Raw genomic sequence first — 19218 nt, 5'->3', positions numbered from 1 at the left:
TATATATACATACGAACTCTGTTTGAAGTAAACATAATGATTTTTTTTCTTGAATAATAATATACAACCACTGAAACTCTACAGGAGTTCTGATAATAACTGGATTACACAATTATCAGGGGTTTCAAGAATTATTTCCTGTACTATTATCTCATAATTTGAGATTCCTAGCTAGCTTATACTTACTCTTGTCATATTCACTTAATTTGGAAATCGCAGAAATTTGCAATCCTGGTAGAAACAGAAACAATTGTCCCTGAATCTATCTATTTTACTGGGTTGTAATTTAGGACTGTTGCAGCATCTTTGTCCCCGCGGCCGCTGCAATTTACGACCACTTTGGTGCCGTTCGGCAGAGTGGGGCAGAGCTTCTCTAGAAAAGCCAGTGCATGAGAGGCCTCTAAGGCTGGAATTATTCCTTCTAATCTGCATAACCGCTTGTAAGCTGTGAAATGACAGAGGAGGACCAAACGTTAATGAATAAACGTCAAGCCTTGTAAAATAAATAAAAGCTTCCTTAAAGTTGTATTTGTCTAATAATTGCATACCATCTACGGCTTCTGTGTCCGTGGCAGAATGAATCTCTATGCGTCCGGTGTCTTTGAGAAAGCTCAGCTCAGGGCTTACTCCCGGGTACTCTAGTCTGCATCAAGCAATATATACATGTTAATGATATATATATATATATATATATTCAGTGTATAGATGTGCCAAAACTATGTGTGTTTACATACCCAACGCCAATAGAGTGTGGACCTATGATTTGGCCTTCCTCGTCCTGCAACAAATAGCTCATGGCACCATGGTATACACCAACATGTCCTCTAGCTAGAGTAGCCGAGTGTCGTCCACTATCGAGCCCGAACCCAGCAGCCTCAACTCCTATCAATCTCACATCTTCATCTCCAATGAATTCATGGAATAGCCCCAATGCATTAGAACCACTTCCTACACATGCTATTAGGACATCCGGTTTGTCTCCCCATTTGTCCATTGCTTGTTTCCTTGTCTCCTTTCCTATCACTGACTGGAATTCTCGTACCATGCTTGGACATGGATGAGGCCCCACTACCGTTCCGCTCAAATAATAGCTGCTCTCCAAGTTTCCTACCCAGCCTCTTATGGCTTCTGAACTTGCATCTTTAAAATTGCCTTCAACTGATATAACCTGCATATAATAGTTATTACAGGGATTCAAATCAGTCATTTCCTAGTTCTTGGAGTGAGTAGGTAGCACGATTCAAAGGGATAAGAGAAGGAAGAGTACCTGAGCACCTAAAAGCTTCATTAATTGAACATTAGAAGCTTGTTTCATCACATCTGTGGAACCCATAAAGACAATGCATTCCAAAGAAAGTCTGGCACATGCAGCAGCAGTTGCAACTCCATGTTGTCCAGCACCAGTGGCTGCCACAACTCTTGTTCGACCCATCCGTTTGGCGATCATCGTCTGGGCGATTGCATTGTTGATCTTGTGTGATCCAGTATGATTCAGATCCTCTCTCTTCAAGTAAATTTCTGGTCCTTCTCCATTCTCATTCTTATAGTGATTTGTAAGCTTCTCAGCAAAATATAGAGGCGTCTCACGTCCTGCATAGTCTCTTAGTGCTGTTGAGAGCTCCTCCTACACAAACAAACAAACAAACAATCCATTTATGAGAAATCTAGATTGCATAATGAGTTTAGAAACAACAAAAACATCAATTAAATAAATTAATTAACAGTTAATTACCTGAAACTCAGAATCATGAACAACCAATTTGAATTCAGCTTCAAGTTTGTTTAGACAAGTAATCAGAGTCTCGGGCACAAACTTCCCTCCAAACCTTCCAAATTTTTCGGGGAAGACTTTTGATTCTGGGGCTTCAGGTGTCAACGACAACTTTTGAGCCAAAACGTGATCAGTTTTGACATCTAACATTGCACTCACTACTGGGGCATGGGCATGACCAATTTTTAGCTTAACAGGCCAAGGTTGGCTCCTTGATGAGGTCCTTGACTGACCAATAAAGAAAGCGGTTTGAGCGTTAGTTAGTGCCATAACAAATGAACAATTGATATCTATCGATGATACTGCTAATGGAAGATACTCGAGGATTATTATATAGAAGAGGCAAGAACTAAGAGACTTTTAATTTTCAACCACAAATGAATAAGCTATCACCTTCAACAACAATTTATAATTCCTATTACCTCCGATGAAATAAACGTGTCTTATCTTTCGACAACAATATATGCTATCACTTTCAAGATTTCCTAATTCCTATTCACCTCCGATGAAATAAACGTGCGTTACAACAAATTAATCTGCTGTCACCTTCAACATTTTTATAATTCCTAGTACCTAAGATGAAATAAACGTGCATCATCTTTTGGTCAAATAGGCAAAAGCCGAAAAGTATTACGCGTGGCTTTCACACCGAGTAGTTAGTAGTAATGCACCAACCACCAACAACCAATATGATGTGGACATGTGGCCCTTGATATCTTAGGGTGATTCTTCGCCACCTGAAAGGGTGCATTTAGCAATTACCAAATAAAATATGTGACTCATGGACTCTGGGGGTCTGTTGTACTAGGTTTTACAGCGGACCCCCTGCTGTAGTAACAATGTGGTGATTAAACCATTTTGTCTTTATTGATTCTGGGGTTTGCTGTACTAGTTTTTACAACGGACCTGCTATAATAATAATGAGGTGGTTAAATTATTTTGTCTTTGTTTCTTATTTCTTTATAGTACTATTTCATATTTTTAGGGGAAAATTAAAGATTAGTCTCTTATTGAAGAGTTTTGTTTCAAGAAGGATATTCTTAAAAATATTATTTCATAAAGTCCATGTAGTTTGATCTAATATTTCAAAAAAGATAAAAAGTTAAAATATATGATTTTATTGTCTAAAATACCCTCATCTTCATCCTCAAACATGGCACATGCTTCCTGCACATGATTCATTTATGACCTCTGTAGAATGCTTCGTCTCCGTCGCCGGGAGCTTCTTCTCCGCCTCTCATGGCTTATTAGAGAGTTTTATGCCATTTTTAGTGATTTTTCATCCCGATTTTTGTTATTTTTGAACTAGATCTACTCATACTCACCACGGGACCTATAGATCTTGTTGTTTTCCTTCGATTTGTCATCACATCATTATTTTCGATATTTTCTGTGGTGATTTTAGTGGTTCTTTGGGATTTGCAGACTGAAGGTGATATGTTATCTGTTTTGATTAATTTAATATCTGTCATAATGTTATCTGTATTGCTAAATGTTATATGTCTTGTTAAAATGTTATATGTCTTTAATGAAATGTTATTTGTTTGAAGTTTCGAAACAGATAACATATCAGAATAGATCTAAAACAGATATTATTATATCTGCAGATTCACATATGATTTCAGAAGGGAAAAAAAAAAGAGTTCGAAAAAGCAATAAAACCTCATAGGTGATGCGCCTTGATCCATGGAGTTGATTAGGGGCGTTGATAGTCACCGGTGTTGGCCATATTAGCCGGATCTAGCTTTTTTTCAAATGGTGGTTGTGATTTCACGAAGTTTTTTCGACGACTCAAGTGATAATCGACTGTGGGTAATGGTTGGGCTTTGATCAGGCTGACCTAGAGCTTCATTTCGGTAGTTGGCTTGTTAAATGATGGACGGACGGTCAACTTTCGATATGGTGGAGCAAAGAAGGAGGAGGAAGAAAAAGAAAGAAGAAGGAGAGAGAAAATTTTGTAAGTTGGTAGGTTTTATCCTTTTTCTAAAAAAAATTTTAGGTTATCCTTGTTTGAATACAACTTTTAGTTTTTATCCTTACGGGTAAAAACCCCTATTTTTAGTTTAAGTTATAGGAGTTTTTTACCGTACGGGCACTCTAACACATTTTAAATACTTAAATGACCCTCTCTCTCTTTTTTTTTACTAGAATGGCATTTGACGTTGTTTCAAACAAAGTTATCGTGTATTTTTTTTTATTGACGCTCTTGATAATGGCGTCATTGATTGAAAATTCTATTGACGCTAGTAGAGCCAGCGTCATTAACTCAAAACAGTAGTGTCATTTCTTTATGCGACTGCTAGAACAAGGGGAAGATCAATTCAATGTTGGCGGCAGTCTTCGAAACCACCACCACGATCTCCTCCATGCTAAAGATTGAAGGGCTAGAGTCGAAGTTCCGGTGGTCGTTTGATTTACACAAGAGTAGCTCATCTGATTCGATGATGGAGGAGCACCGATGGATAGCTCATCTGATTTGAGACCACCACCAGATCTAATCAAACGTGTCTCAAATGAGAAAGCTTTTGTGGAGCAATATCAACCTGCAAAGGATCAGGTGAGATTCTAACCAATCTCCCAAGAAAATACTTTGGCAAATCATCCCAAAAGCTTTTGCCTAGACAAGGGGATTTGAAAGAGAGGCCTCAAAGAAATGTTCTTTCGAAAGTTACCATCCGCAGATTGGAAAGCCATCAAATCCTTGGGTGATAAGGATAAATCAATAGCTACAGTTTCATGCTCCTTAGAAGTGTTCTTCGATTCTTTCTTGGGAAGACTAATCAATCTGGGGTCGATCTCCTGCCGATGTTCTGCAAGTGCTTGCTCAGTGTGTCGATGTTCTGAAAATCTCCTCCAAAGATCTGTTGCTGGGGTCAATCTCCTACAAATTTCAAGGCCTCGTTGCTGGGGTCGATATCCTCCAAAGATGTTCTGCAAGGCCTCGTTGCAAATTTACGCCGGCCATCAGATCGGACTTGAAGAGTTTTGGAATGAAAGACGCTATTTGAAACAGCGTGATTAGATAAAATTCATGATGACATTAGTGTATTTTTAATTTTATGTCAATAACGCTGTTTTAACCAACGTCAGTGTATATTTTTTTCAATGACGCTGTTTGAAACGGCGTCAAATGCCATTCTAGTAAATAAAAGAGAGAGTGTTATTTAAGTATTTAAAATGTGTCAGAGTGCCCGTACGGTGAAAAACTCAGGTTATAGACGTACTTTTCAGTCATTAGTTACTTACTCTACTATTTCACAATTAATCATTAAAACTAATAATGGTACCAAAAATGAATTGATTGTTACATATTATTAATCTAAATGATTTGTATATATCTTTAGTCTTAATTATAGGTCGATGTCATGATTGTCATGATTAAAGAGACAATCAATGTCATGATTTGTATATATCTTTAGCCTTCTTTAGTCTTAATTATAGGGTCAATGTCATGATTGTCATGATTAAGACTAAATATTTAGTCTAGAGACATCAATATGTAGTTATATATGTTAGGCTTGTAATCGAGAGATAAAATAATAATATACACAGAATATCTTTTTGCTTTGTTTTCTCTTTCTCTTTTTCTTCATGGTATCAGAGGAATAGTAGCTCTTGCAATTTATTTCTTGTTAATCGACTGTGGTAGATAACAAGTCTGATGTTGAAAATTCAGGAGCCATTACTTCTTCTAAAGTAACTGGTTCCACCTTGTCAACCAATATAGAAGCCGAAGTCAATCCGAATCAAAGGTTGAGTTCTACTTTGCTAAATGAATTCAACTATCTTCCTTGGTCGAGAGCAATAACTCTTGCTCTTGGTGGGAGATCCAAACTTGGTCATATCAATGATTCTCCTCCAGATTACAATTCTCCGGATTATGCAGCCTGGGAAAGCAAGGATCAACTTGTTATGTCATGGATTCTCAATTCCATGGATCGACATATTGCCGAAATTTTCACCTATTCAGAATATGCTTTTCATATGTGGAAGGCAGTCCGTGAGATGTACGGACAACAAAATAATTCAGCGCGAATTTTTCAAATCAAGCGAGATATTGTAAATTTGCAACAAGATGGGAAGCCATTTGTACAACTACTTGGGAGTCTCAAAGGGTTGTGGAATGAACTTGAGGTTTATCGTCCTCATACTGCTGATGAGAAAGTACTCCATAAGCGAATTGAAGAAGACAAAATTTTTCAGTTGTTAGCTAGTCTTGGTCAAGATTATGAAGACCTTCGTAGTCATATTCTCATGACTCCGGAACTTCCATCATTGGGTACTGTTTGTGCCACTATCCAGCGTGAAGAAGTGAGGAGGAAGGTCATGAACTTGGAACCAAAAAATAGTGCATCTGAGACTCGTGCTTTTGCTGTGAATAGACGCAACCATGATGATAGGTCGTATAAAGGGAAACGACCAGACTTGAAGTGTCAACATTGTCACAATATGGGACATTCAATTGAGCGTTGTTGGATCCTTCATCCTGAATTGAGACCTAAATTTGCCAACAACAAGGGTTCTCAAAAAAAGGATTGATCATAGAGCTCATGTTGCTGCCTCTTCCATTAATTCTTCATCTGGAGATACGATAAGCTCTAATCCAATTTCACTTATTAATGATTTTGCTGCATATCTCCAGAACAAAGGTGATCAAGGATCATCATCCTCCGGAAACTCGAATGCGGCAGCTCTTCTTGGTAAGTTTGCTGGTTTTTTGGCAAACTCTGGACACGACAACGTCGAAGGTATATTGACTGCTCTCTCAACTGCTTTAGAGTTTAGTACTGTGCATAATCTTTGGGTCATTGATTCTGGTGCCACTGATCATATGACCAACAAAATCACAAATTTGTATGATTTTAAAACTTTTGTTCCTCCAACTCATGTGTCAATTGCCAATGGGAAAGATGCTTCTGTTCTCGGTAAAGGAAAAATCAAACTAGTCTCTAAAGATGTGGAATCCATAGCTTTGTATGTGCCTTCTTTTCCAGTTCAGTTGCTTTCAGTTAGCAAACTTACTCTAACTCTAAATTGTCGTGCCATTTTCTTGCCTCACGCGGTTATTTTTCAGGACCTTATCACCAAGAAGACGATTGGTGAAGGCTTCTTTTATCAAGGACTTTACTATCTCTCGAAAAATCCTCAAAACTTCAAGAGTTATCAAGTCTCAGCTTCTCCTTCTCTCTCTACAAACCGCATTTTATGGCATCGACGTCTAGCCCATCCTTCTGCAAATGTATTTACTAAATTGATGCCCAACTTGGGTACCGAATCCATAACTTGTGATATTTGTCATTTTTCCAAGTCTACAAGACTACCTTTTAAGCTTTCCTTGTCTAGAGCTACTAAAATGTTTGAACTCGTACACTCTGATGTATGGGGACCTATTGTTGAATCTTTTGATGGTTATAAGTATTTTGTTTCCTTCATTGATGATTTCTCTCGTGTTACTTGGCTATATTTGTTGAAATTCAAAAGTGAGTTTATGGAAGTTTTCAAAGATTTTCATATTCTGGTCACAAATCACTATTCCTCAAAAATCCAAATTCTTCGTTCTGACAATGGCACTGAATACATGTCTCAAAAAATGACACAGTATCTAAATTCTCATGGCATCTTGCATCAAACTAGTTGTGTTGGTACTCCTCAACAAAACGGAGTAGCCGAACGCAAAAATAGAGACATCTTGGAGAAAACTCGAGCCATGATGATACAAATGCATGTTCCTAAGTTTTATTGGTCTCAAGGAGTGTTGGCTGCTGTATATCTAATTAATCGGTTACCAAGCCGAGTGTTGAATTTTCAATCTCCTCATGAAGTTTTGCAAGGAAAATCACCTGACTTGTCCCATTTAAGGGTATTTGGTTGTTCTTGTTTTGTGCATATACAGGTTTCTAATCGTGACAAGCTTGATCCACGAGCTGTTAAATGTTTGTTTCTGGGATACTCATCCACAAAAAAAGGGTATAAGTGCTATCATCCAACTTCCAGAAAATTATTTGTTACCAGAGATGTCCGGTTTGAAGAAAATACTCCTTATTATGAAAAGTCCAATCATCAAGAATTATTGGAGGATGTTTTTCCTCTACCTGTACCAGATATTATGACATCTGATTCTGCAGACTTTTCTATATCCACATCAGATGCCTCACTTGATGATGTAGCTCTTAGTCCTGTTCCTATTACGGCTGATGTTCCTGTTACATCTGATAATCCTGTTACGACTGATGTTCCTGTTATTCTGCTGCACCCTCCTCGTCGGAATCCAGTCCGTAACCGTGCTCCTCCAGCAAAGCTACAAGATTTTGTTACATATGTTGTTCGACATCCTATTTCTTCAGCACTTGCATATCATCGTCTTTCCTCTGCTCAAGTTGCTTTTCTCACTGCTATTTCGAGTGTGTCTGAGCCTAGGAATTTTCAGGAGGCTAACTCACAAGAAATATGGCAACGAGCTATGCATGACGAGCTCCAAGCTCTTGCTGAAAACCGAACTTGGAGTATTGTTAAACTTCCTAAAGGAAAACATGTTGTTGGTAGCCGTTGGGTGTATAAAACAAAATTTAATTCTGATGGATCCATCGATAGACATAAGGCGCGTCTAGTGGCCCGGGGATTTACTCAAACATTTGGAGTGGACTATATGGAGACTTTTGCTCCCGTTGCTAAAATGAACACTGTACGTGTTTTATTGTCTGTTGCAGTGAATCATGGATGGTCGTTGTGTCAGATGGATGTAAAAAATGCTTTCTTGCATGGGGATCTTGAAGAAGAGGTCTATATGAAGTTACCACCCGGTCATCCACAAGGGTCGGATTCATCCTTGGTTTGTCGACTACACAAGTCAATCTATGGGTTGAAACAATCTCCACGTGCTTGGCATGCAAAATTGAGTACAGTACTTGAAGAAACTGGTTTTAGAAGAAGTATTGCTGATTCTTCTCTCTTTGTGCGCCTTGGACCAAATGAGAAATTGACGGTTCTTATCTATGTTGATGATCTTATTATTGCTAGAAATAATATTGATGCTATTTCTCATCTCAAGGCTACACTACAACAAAGGTTTCCTATTAAAGACCTCGGTTCTTTAAAATATTTCCTTGGCATTGAAATGGCAATTTCTCATAAGGGTCTATTTCTTAATCAACGTAAGTATATTATTGATTTACTTAAAGATGCTGAGATGATGGATGCTAAGCCTGCACCTACTCCACTGGACAGTAAGTTGAATCTCGACACAACTGGTGAACCACTTCAGTCTATTCGTCCCTATCAACGTCTGGTTGGTAAGCTAATTTATCTTACTATTACTCGTCCAGACATCACCTATGCTGTTAGTCTTGTTAGCCAATTTATGCATACACCCACATCTTTCCATTTGAGTATTGTCAAACGAATCTTACGTTATCTCAAGGGTTCTATTGGAGGTGGAATTGTCATGGCAAAGAATGGTCACACACAAATCACGGGCTATAGTGACTCTGATTGGGCTGGTAACGTTATTGATCGTAAGTCCATCATAGGCTACTGTATGTTCGTCGGCGGTAATCTTGTGTCATGGCGAAGCAAAAAACAACATGTTGTTGCACGATCAAGTGCCGAAGTTGAATATCGTGCGATGGCATCAGCTGCCTGTGAATTAATATGGCTTAACAGTCTTCTTGTTGATATGGGTTTCTCTAGTAATGTTCCTATGACATTGTTTTGTGACAATCAAGCCGCCATGCATATTGCTGCAAATCCCGTGTTTCACGAACGAACAAAGCACATTGAGGTTGATTGTCATTTTATTCGTCAACAAGTTCAATCTCAGATCATTCAAACTCACTACATTCGTAGCCATGATCAACTTGCCGATGTGTTTACAAAGGTCTTATCTTCTGCACAGTTTCATCGATTGTTGTCCAAGCTTGGATCAATTAATCCCCTTGATCCAGCTTGAGGGGGAGTATTGGCGACTTAATCATTTTGTTTAAATGATTTGTATATATCTTTAGTCTTAATTATAGGGTCAATGTCATGATTGTCATGATTAAGGAGACAATCAATGTCATGATTTGTATATATCTTTAGCCTTCTTTAGTCTTAATTATAGGGTCAATGTCATGATTGTCATGATTAAGACTAAATATTTAGTCCTAGAGACATCAATATGTAGTTATATACGTTAGGCTTGTAACCGAGAGATAAAATAATAATATACACAGAATATCTTTTTACTTTGTTTTCTCTTTCTCTTTTTCTTCAATCCATAATTGAACTAATTATAATTAGATTGTAATTACTTATTCTGCTATTTTATAATTTATTAAAACTAATAATTGTAAAAGATATTTCTCATCTTACTTGTTATCTGTGTCATCTTTTAATAATATAAATGTCTAAATTTCATAAAATGACTCTAGTCTTGTAAACAAATTATATTTATTGGATTGAATGCTAACACGATATATATAAATATAAAAATAAAAATAAAAGTGAATGACGTTTGTTATTGATCCAATCAATATCACAAGAAAAGTTCCCCACTTATCCACGAAATGGATCCATGCATTGGCGCAAATTTGTATGGTCCGTAGGGAAGAAGGCATGTATAGATACTTATTGACCCCACACTATTGATTTCTTGTTGAGCATATCATGTGACTAAAATCATGGTACACCGGCCATTGAAGTAACATATTTCCTGGTGAGGGGCCTGCCAGACGGGTCTCTGATTCTCGACCCTAATCAGAACATATTTCCTGGTGGTGGTACCTCTATAAAACTCCACTTAGTTTCCAATCCTAGCTAGTACACCACCATGGGACGCAAAACTGCAAATTATAATTGATTTCCTGTTGATGGAGACTTTGTTGAAGTTAATCCAAGTTTGATGTAAACTTACTATTGATCTTTTAAGAGAAACGATGGCTCCAATCTCTTCGAATGTATACACCAATAAGGGTCTGAATCCTATTTGTTCCGGTCCCAATCCAAGACAAGGCATGGCCTTTTTTATGTAAGAGTCAAAGTTTCAATAGGAAATTTCATATACATAAGTATCTATTTCACAAATGTTTAACACATGGGTCTAAATAATTTCTTTTTCACGTAAATACTTATTTTACAAAATTAATAATTACATAATTCGAAAATGCCCTTGTTCCAAAAAAAAACACATACAAGATGTTCATATTTTGTTTTCTTCTTCGTCTTCCTATTTTTCTTCTTCAAATATATATATTTTTTCAAATTATTGTGCATGCTTCTTACTAACAGTAGTGGTGGGGGTTTCGTTTGATAAATTTAGATCTGAGATGTAATTTTAGATCTAAGATCGTATTCTTCTTAGCTCTGGGCATATGGGAGTTGAGTTGTGCTAGATCTAGCGACGGCAAGATCATGTTTTATCTCAATCATCTTTCTTTGCAACAACACCAAAGCACCAAAGCAACCATAAAAAAGGTCTCTGAACCTTGCATCACCCTCAAAAGCAAGCGTAATCAACGTGTTTTTTGATAGAAACAATAGTCAAACTTGAGATTGATGGCCCTTTTACAATGTCACGGTTATGATGTTTATTGTTTTTAAACAGTAGCATTATACAATCAAATATTTTGACTCATTTTCTTAAAATTTTGTTGTTCTTTAATTCCTCTATGTTAACCCTTATCACATAATGTCAATAAAAATAAAAAATATTACCATTATACGATGTAGGACTAGTGACATGGTATTTAAAAGAAAATTGAATAATAGGATTGAAATGTCACATTGTCAGAATCGCATAAAATTTGATCTGGTGACTCGTTTCGACGTGGTGATCAATGGTTATGGACCTCAAATGGGCGTTTTAATGGTTATATCAATGTTTTGAACAGTAATAAATTTTTTTATCATTATACCCAGATGCTATGATGTAGTTATAGCGTTAATTACTGTTTTGAAAATGTAATATTAAACTAATATTTAACCACATTATAATGTTACTGTTTTGAAACAGTAACATTAATAGGTATGGATGATTTTAGTACAACTTGGATAGATTGTTTCTAGATCCAACACTTATAAGACTTCAAGAGCTTCCTAAGCAAAAATTCAGTACCCAAGATCTACACCTGAACGAAAGCGAGGGAGAAGAGAAAGTACATATTTAAAGCTTTTTAAGCTTTAACAGGTCTAGAGAGAGAAGAAAAGAAATCACTTCCAAGAACATGTGTCGATTATTTGCAGATTTAACACTTATAAGACTTCAAGAGCTTCTAAATGAAAATCAAACATTCTAATATCTACCCCTGAATGAAAGAACAGATTTAGGGATAGAGAAAAGAGAAGAAATAGAATAAAGAAATAAATAGAAGAATTAGAATTTAGAAGACGAAGCGTTTGTGTCAAGAGCTCAAGCTGCTTTGATCCTTTAATAATGCAAAGTCCAACCATCCTACCCTAGGCTCTAAATAAGAATTAACGCTTCTAGACTATGTTCCTATAAGCGTCCAAAAACACCTGGACTTCTCTAATTGGGCTTTTAAGTAAGACTTCAAGCTTTTATGGTCCTATCATTGTCCGAATAGACCCGGGCTTCTTAATTGGGCTTTTATATAAGTGAAATCATGTAATCGTTTAAACGTGCCCGGGCTCCCGGATTGGGCTTCATTTAAGAACAAATCGTCCTAATAGATATGGGCTGCAAAAATTGTTTTCTATTTTTTATTTTCTGTATTCGCTTTTTTTTATTATTATTATTTACTTATATTTTTCCATGTTTTGAATTTTGACCTCAAAATGTGCAAAATTTATATTTGCTCTGGTCCTGTAATCTGACAAACAGGCCTGGGCTCCTATAATTGGGCTTCTAAATCGTCCAAACAGATCTCGGCTCCTATAGTATGTAAGAGTGCAATCTTCGACGGTCCAATAACAGTCCAAACAGGCCCAAGCTCCTAATGGTCCTAAATAGTCCAAACTGACCCAAGTTCGTATGGTCCAAACAGACACTACGGCTCCAGTAACTGGGCTTTTTACAAAGAGTGAGAATCCACGATCCGCCTTATAGTACACACAGGCCTGGTCTCTATGCGTCATGTGAGACATGTTGAACCCATAATTTCACTTTAATCATTTGCGTCAAACTCAGCAGTTGAGATAATTAGTATACCATATTATAAAAACTGGGAAAACTGTTACAAAGCAATTTTAAAGCAATAATAGATGTCACATTAAATTATAATAAATCTTAACGCATATATATACTATATATTAACAAATCCTCCTTTCTTCTCTGTTGCTCTTACACGAGCATTTACAATGGCTTCTTTTACATTCAAGGCAATTTGCTCTAACAACAGCTAGGAACATAAATGGCCTTTAATTTTACCCAACAAACAGAATTGAATTGAAGCCAACAAATTCTTTGACTTGCTGCAAAGAATTTTCTCTTCACAACCGTACGAACTTCAAGGCCTTCAATGTCGCCCACCAGGACTTATCGACAATGTCGCATACACAGTAACACTTCTGGGTTCAGCGTTGGATCATAACTGGTTTCAACAACCCACCAATTTATTTATACTTCATTATTGTTTTAAGTTAATAATTAGTTGGTACTTTATTGTGTAATAGTTTGAAAAGATTGAGAGATAAGGAGAAAAAGATGAGAGAGGTTTGACTCAATTAACTTGAGGTATTAATTGTCCATGTTTCAGATCGTATGATTTTATGATCCTTAAAGAAGCACCTCCAGAGTTGGGGTGTGAGAGCTCATTTCATCAACTTAAGGTATTGTCCCCATTTCTCAATTGGATACATCGGGGTGTGAGAGCTCATTTCATCAACTTAAGGTATTGTCCCCATTTCTCAATTGGATACATTGGGAATTTATTCATTTTATAGCGACTGATCAAAGTGTTTAAAATTAGGCTCATACTTATAACTTATAAAACACATCATTGCCTTGTACCAAAATGTTGTACTTGGAAGTACATGATCAATGTAAGGCACAAAATTTCATACTATTATGTTTTATGGTTAAATGTCATTTTGGTCTGATAAAATCTCTAGATCTAACTTTTATAGTGTTGGTTTTCTAGAAGATAGAACAAAACCATGCAAAGAACTATTCAATCAAAAGGTTCCAAAACATGAAACAGAACTTGACAACTTTTGTCAAGGAAGGGACCCACAAAGCAGTCAACATTCCAACAAAAAAACACAGGACAGAAAAAGTCAAAAAAAATTATTGGACAAAGTTACAAGAATCCCTGACACTAAGAAGAAAAGTTTAAAGTTGAAAGAACATATCAAACAAAAGGTTCCCACATTTGCTTTTTGGATTTGTAGGGCAAAGTCAATACCCGAACCTATAACCCTTGCAGAACAGAACAAAACACCACCGCCATAAACATGGATCATGCAAGGTGCGTTCTTGACTTTTTCCCATCTCTGTATCTGAAAAGCAAACGCCATCTTCCTTTCTTATTATTATTCCTCTCTTTTTTCTTTGTCCCTGCAATTAAGACTTAATTAAATCAGAGTTTTATTTATCCAGGTTGAGAAAATTTTGCAAAAATTGCTTACCACTCATGCATTGTCACACATGATGGAACCCTTGATCCTTTCAACTGTGCACTTAATTAGGTTGTTCACTGTTGCAACTGATCCAAGAGACAGTTTGGCAGTTGGTAATGAATCAACCAAAATCTGAAATGCCACAGTCAGTAGAGACCCTCCAGTGCCAACATCATCAAGAATCCCTCCATGATTGTTCACTCCAGGCCCGTCAGGAAGTATAGCAAAACCTGATGGCAGGAGTGCCACATAATCTGGATCCCCACCGCCTAAGACCACGTTCATCGAAACAATGTCGACCGGAGCATAGATTACGTACGACCCTGTTGAATCAGTGCAACTCTCTTGTAGTATCAGCATATTGCTCTGGCTCGAATTCGCACTCTGCATTACATTTTTTATTTGTGAAAATGTCAGTGCAAGTACTGGTGTCCGTCCAGTTAATTAGTTACATAAGATGATGAACTTACATTAACACGAAGAAGGGAGACACAATTGCCTGGATCGCGACCATTGGCGATGTGTGACATCTCTACGACTAGGCCGCCGTTTGAAAGAATGTCCCACTGCAAAAGTAAATTAAAGTTTCAAGTTATCATATATTCTAAGTTCTTAAATTGTTTTAGGACTTGGAGATATTTTGTATATATATGTACCTCGCTCCGAGAGTTTTCGTTTCTAAGGAAATCAAAGACTCTTTTCGGTGGAACAGGAATCCAGAAGGAAGTTGCAGCACAGAGCACGATACCAGGAGGCCTGCCGGGCTCATCCAAACTTTTTCGGGTCATGACTCTTACATCATCAGAACCAGTAGCTGATATTGTCGTCCAAGCATGTGCAGTTGAAGCACCGACACCAGTACAAAAGCTCATTATCATTCTTTCTGCAAGCTTCAACATACTCTTTCTTCCTTCAGGGCCCGTGATCACTGTTCAATATATAGGAGATGACCAAAAGTCAGTCATTAAAAACAAAAGGAATATGTGTGTATCATAGAGTAGAAGAATGGAGGAGTGATATTACATAGATCTTCTGTAGGAAAGTTACTGGCAAGTGAAATTGCAATGCGTTCACATTGCCGATCTAACGTGGCCAACCAGCGTTTTGCTCCAAATGCAAGACCGGAATTGACTAAAGGTCCATATATACTGTCAACAGATTTATCATCCACTTCTGTATGCTCAACCCAAATAACCTAAAAGAGATGATCAATCAATATCTTCCCTTGAAAATTAATAAGTACACTAAACAAAGTTAAATTCTTACCTTTGAGTAACCATTTGGCAACTCTTGGATTAAACAACCTGATGGCCTTCTTCGACCCCTGGACAATGGACTAGGGCGTAAACTGTCCAAGGAAACATCAACTACTGCCCAAGTACCATCAGCATACTGTTTACAGTACCTCAGAAAATAATAATCTCGAGTCGGAACAAGAGGTGAAGGAACTTGGAATTCAGCAGTCATCTGTCAAAACCAGATCATAAGATGTAATTAAGCTTCAGGAAAGTAGTGAAGCATCAATAGTATTGCATAAACAAGAAAGCTCTTGTTGCTAGTTAGAAAGAGTGAAGAGATTATGGAAGTTTATGATTACCACTTGCAAGGCTCCATTGTAGTTCCCTGCCACTCCAGTTGATAAAACTTCTAGGGTATATGCTCTTGATACAACACCACAGAATACACTTGACCATTGGTTCTGAAACACATTGTTTTCATAAGTTAAACACTTAAACCTACATAAAATTTTGAAGAATAATGAATATTAGATACCTACCACATCCATGAGAATCTCAACAAGGCTAACATGGTTCATGATAACAACCGCGGACTCCCTCGAAGCTTCAGATCTTAATCCTAAGGGTTTTGGCCCAATTCCCCGAGGAAAAGCTCTAACATACTCATCTTCATTCAAAACTTCAATATTGTTCTCATTGGGAATCCACAAGGGTTCTCCAGCCTGAGCAATTCTCATTAGTTCCTCCATTGCTGCAACAGCAAGCTCAACAATCACTGGCTTGTCCGCCTCAGTAGGCCCAGCCATTGTTTTTAGAGGATCACCTGCTCCATATATTTCACCTACCAAGCCCGATTGAGTCCCAAAATTGCTAAACCCAAGATCAAGAGAACGCGAAGGCAATTGAGAAAAGTTGGAAAATGAAGACAAAGGCTTCCCAACGTACTTTGAAGCAATGCTTGATATCCTATCAATCTGTAACCAACAAGTTAATGTGTTCATGAGTACGGATAATATATTTACGTGCTTTATTGTGTGAAACAATATTTGAAAATTAACCTCATCTCTTAAACGAGCATTCTCGATCCTCAAATGTTGCTCATCAAAGGACATTTCACCAATTGTGGCAGGTCCTCCACAGCTAGGACATGTTGCATTGCCTAGGGCTTCCTTGTACCTTGAGTTAGCAGCACGAAGCTTATCATTCTCAGCCTTCAAAATTTGATTTTGATGGCGTTCATGTTGTCCCTATAAGAAACAATGGTCAACACACACACACAGAGCTTAAGCTCAATTAATTTGATAAAAGACAAGATAACTCAACATAAACAAAAAGAACTAAAAATCTCTTTTGACAATCACATGTTTTTCACCCTCAACAATTCTTGAAAAAAGCGTGAAGTCAAATATATATATATATATATGATTATTGACAGATAAGCTACCTTCATTTGTGTGCGCTTGTTTTGGAACCAAAATTTGACTTGTAAAGGCTCTAACCCTAGCTCCCGGCTCAGCTCCTTCCTTTGTTTGTCATCCGGGTGGGGACACTCCTTGAAGAAGCTGATCACAAAACAATTTATACAAACAAATTCATGTATTATACATTAGAACTGATAACAATTAAATAGATATACAATATCGGAGTCTTAAGCAAACACCGTCAAGAACGATCGGAAAAATGCTTACGATTCCATTTCTTGGATTTGGCGCTGCGTGTGGCGATGGTAGCGCTTCCTCTTGGCACGATGGCCACTAGGATCTTGCTCGTCACCAGAGGGAGCATCGGTAGTTTCAGTCCCCGATCTAGTCTCGTAATCTTCATCTCTCATCCTGCCCAATTCGCTCTCAGAGGTTTTTGGGGCCATATCGAACATGTGATGACCCTCAAAAATGTTTGGTTGGAACATTTTTGACCAATTAATATATATTCCTTGAAAACTTTGAATCTATTTTTGTGTATATCTCTTCTTCAGATTTGCAAGAAACCTACCAATAAAATCACTGAAAAGGAAACATATAAAGTGAACCACTGGAGTAACTGAGTAGGTACAAGGAAAAAAAAAACCTATAATTGATAAATGGTATATATGTAAGCTTTCTAGGGCAAGTAATTCATATTCAAGTTTCTCTCTCTATAACTCTTGGGAAAGTATGGATTTTCTTCCCTATCAAGAAGGATTAATTACCTTTTATCCAGTATCAGCCATAATGACAATGGTACAAATACAAATTAAATACAACATATATTTAATTTACTAGATAAATAAACAAATGTGTAATGAAAAAAAGAATATTAACTAAAACACTGTCCTAACCTTGTAGATCCATCAAACTGCTGTGGCACCAGAATTATTACTGGATTCAACAAGAAAAATCATCGTTGAAGCTGTTTGGTTTCTTAGGGTTTGGGGGGTTTTATAGGGGGGTTGCTCGGTTATCCAACTCTCTGTGATGTCGTGTTGTGTGAGAAAAGACTAATTAACGGCAAGATTATTACAAGTGGTGAAAGAACAGAAATGACTTGAGTGTTTTTTTTGGTCTATCTAGAAAAGTCTTCAACCCTTGTGTCCTTACGTGTTAAGAGAAACCTGAATTATTAGAAAGAAAAAGAAAAAGAAAAAATTGACGCTTCAAGAACCCCACTTTGACAAAAACCCAATATCAACTCTACAGAGATTTGTAACGCCCCACTAAGATCTCGCTGATGACCCCTACTCCTCTCTCTCTCTCTCTCTCTAAAGACAATACAATATAAGCGATAATTATGTTCAAAATTCAAGTGTAAGATCACAAAACAAGTATAGGGTTTGCATAAAGGGTGTTAGAACTTACTTGAAAAGAAGCTTTGAAGTCATAAGCATGTGAGAGTATAAGCTTTTTGGGTCGCTATTCGGGCAAATAATTGCTTGTTTTTAGGGTTTTAGTGGAAATTTTGGTGAGAGAAAGAAAGTAAACGGAGAAGATAACATCATGACATAGATAGATAGACAGAGAGAGATAGGGAGAGCAGAGAGGAGAGGGGCTTTGAAGAGGGTGTGACTTGTGAGAGGTAGGGAGGGGGGAAGAAGAATGGGGAGCAGGTGTGAGAGGATGTGGCAGCGAAGGAGGGAGTTATTGCAGAGCGTGTTGAGAGGGTGTAATAGCATTTATGGTGGTGTGAGAGAGGTGTAAATATGAGAGAGAGAGAGAGAGAGAGAAGAGAGAGAGACAATCTCTTGGCCTGTTTAAAATTCCTCTAATGGGGACGCCGTATTGACTCTCTTAACACTTTTCAACCGTTTTCACTAGTGTTAATCCGAATGTAAACACATTCATTTTGTAACTTCTTGCATGTCAAAATCATTCGAAGTTCCAATATCCAGAGAGCATGCTTATATATGTATATGTATAGGTATATATACATAGATGAATTCTCACATAAGGGTGTAATGTAAGGGTGTAAAATAAGAGTTATTTTTTAATGGTGTCGATGAATGAGATGACCAGTGGGATCCACTGCTTTGAGTTCCACATATTTCAAATCAATGGTATAAATATACATCTTTATTTTACACTCTTACATTAGACCCTTACGTGAGAATTTCTCTATATATGCATGCATGTTAAAACGTGGAGCTACAAATGACTGGCTACATGGCAATGGCATGGTCAAATA

The 19218-nt window shown here is 37.3% G+C and overlaps 2 protein-coding genes across 3 annotated transcripts; both read right to left on the bottom strand.

The window, feature by feature from the left end:
- Positions 1–25: 25 nt before the first annotated feature.
- On the bottom strand, positions 26–2145 carry LOC119990242 (tryptophan synthase beta chain 1-like). The gene is made up of 5 exons (XM_038836139.1): positions 1733–2145; positions 1268–1624; positions 735–1168; positions 549–643; positions 26–445 (listed from the first exon to the last, which is right to left on the bottom strand). The coding sequence occupies exons 1-5, from the start codon at positions 2039–2041 to the stop codon at positions 267–269; spliced, it is 1374 nt and encodes a 457-aa protein (XP_038692067.1). The 5' UTR covers positions 2042–2145; the 3' UTR covers positions 26–266.
- Positions 2146–13862: 11717 nt separating this feature from the next.
- On the bottom strand, positions 13863–18655 carry LOC119988680 (homeobox-leucine zipper protein PROTODERMAL FACTOR 2-like). Of its 2 annotated transcripts, none has more exons than XM_038833810.1 (12): positions 18396–18655; positions 17250–17564; positions 17006–17123; positions 16620–16808; positions 16101–16535; positions 15921–16022; positions 15590–15790; positions 15347–15518; positions 14980–15251; positions 14794–14889; positions 14333–14707; positions 13863–14261 (listed from the first exon to the last, which is right to left on the bottom strand). In XM_038833810.1, the coding sequence occupies exons 2-11, from the start codon at positions 17468–17470 to the stop codon at positions 14336–14338; spliced, it is 2178 nt and encodes a 725-aa protein (XP_038689738.1). In that variant the 5' UTR covers positions 17471–17564; positions 18396–18655; the 3' UTR covers positions 13863–14261; positions 14333–14335. The 2 variants fall into 2 exon arrangements, with proteins under 2 accessions (XP_038689738.1, XP_038689739.1); XM_038833811.1 differs by lacking the exon at positions 18396–18655 and adding an exon at positions 17879–18176.
- Between the last annotated feature and the right edge of the window lie 563 nt (positions 18656–19218).

Source organism: Tripterygium wilfordii, chromosome 21, assembly GCF_013401445.1.
Source record: "Tripterygium wilfordii isolate XIE 37 chromosome 21, ASM1340144v1, whole genome shotgun sequence".
NCBI classification, from domain to species: Eukaryota; Viridiplantae; Streptophyta; class Magnoliopsida; order Celastrales; family Celastraceae; genus Tripterygium; species Tripterygium wilfordii.
This window is presented reverse-complemented; position numbering and strand designations above follow the sequence as displayed.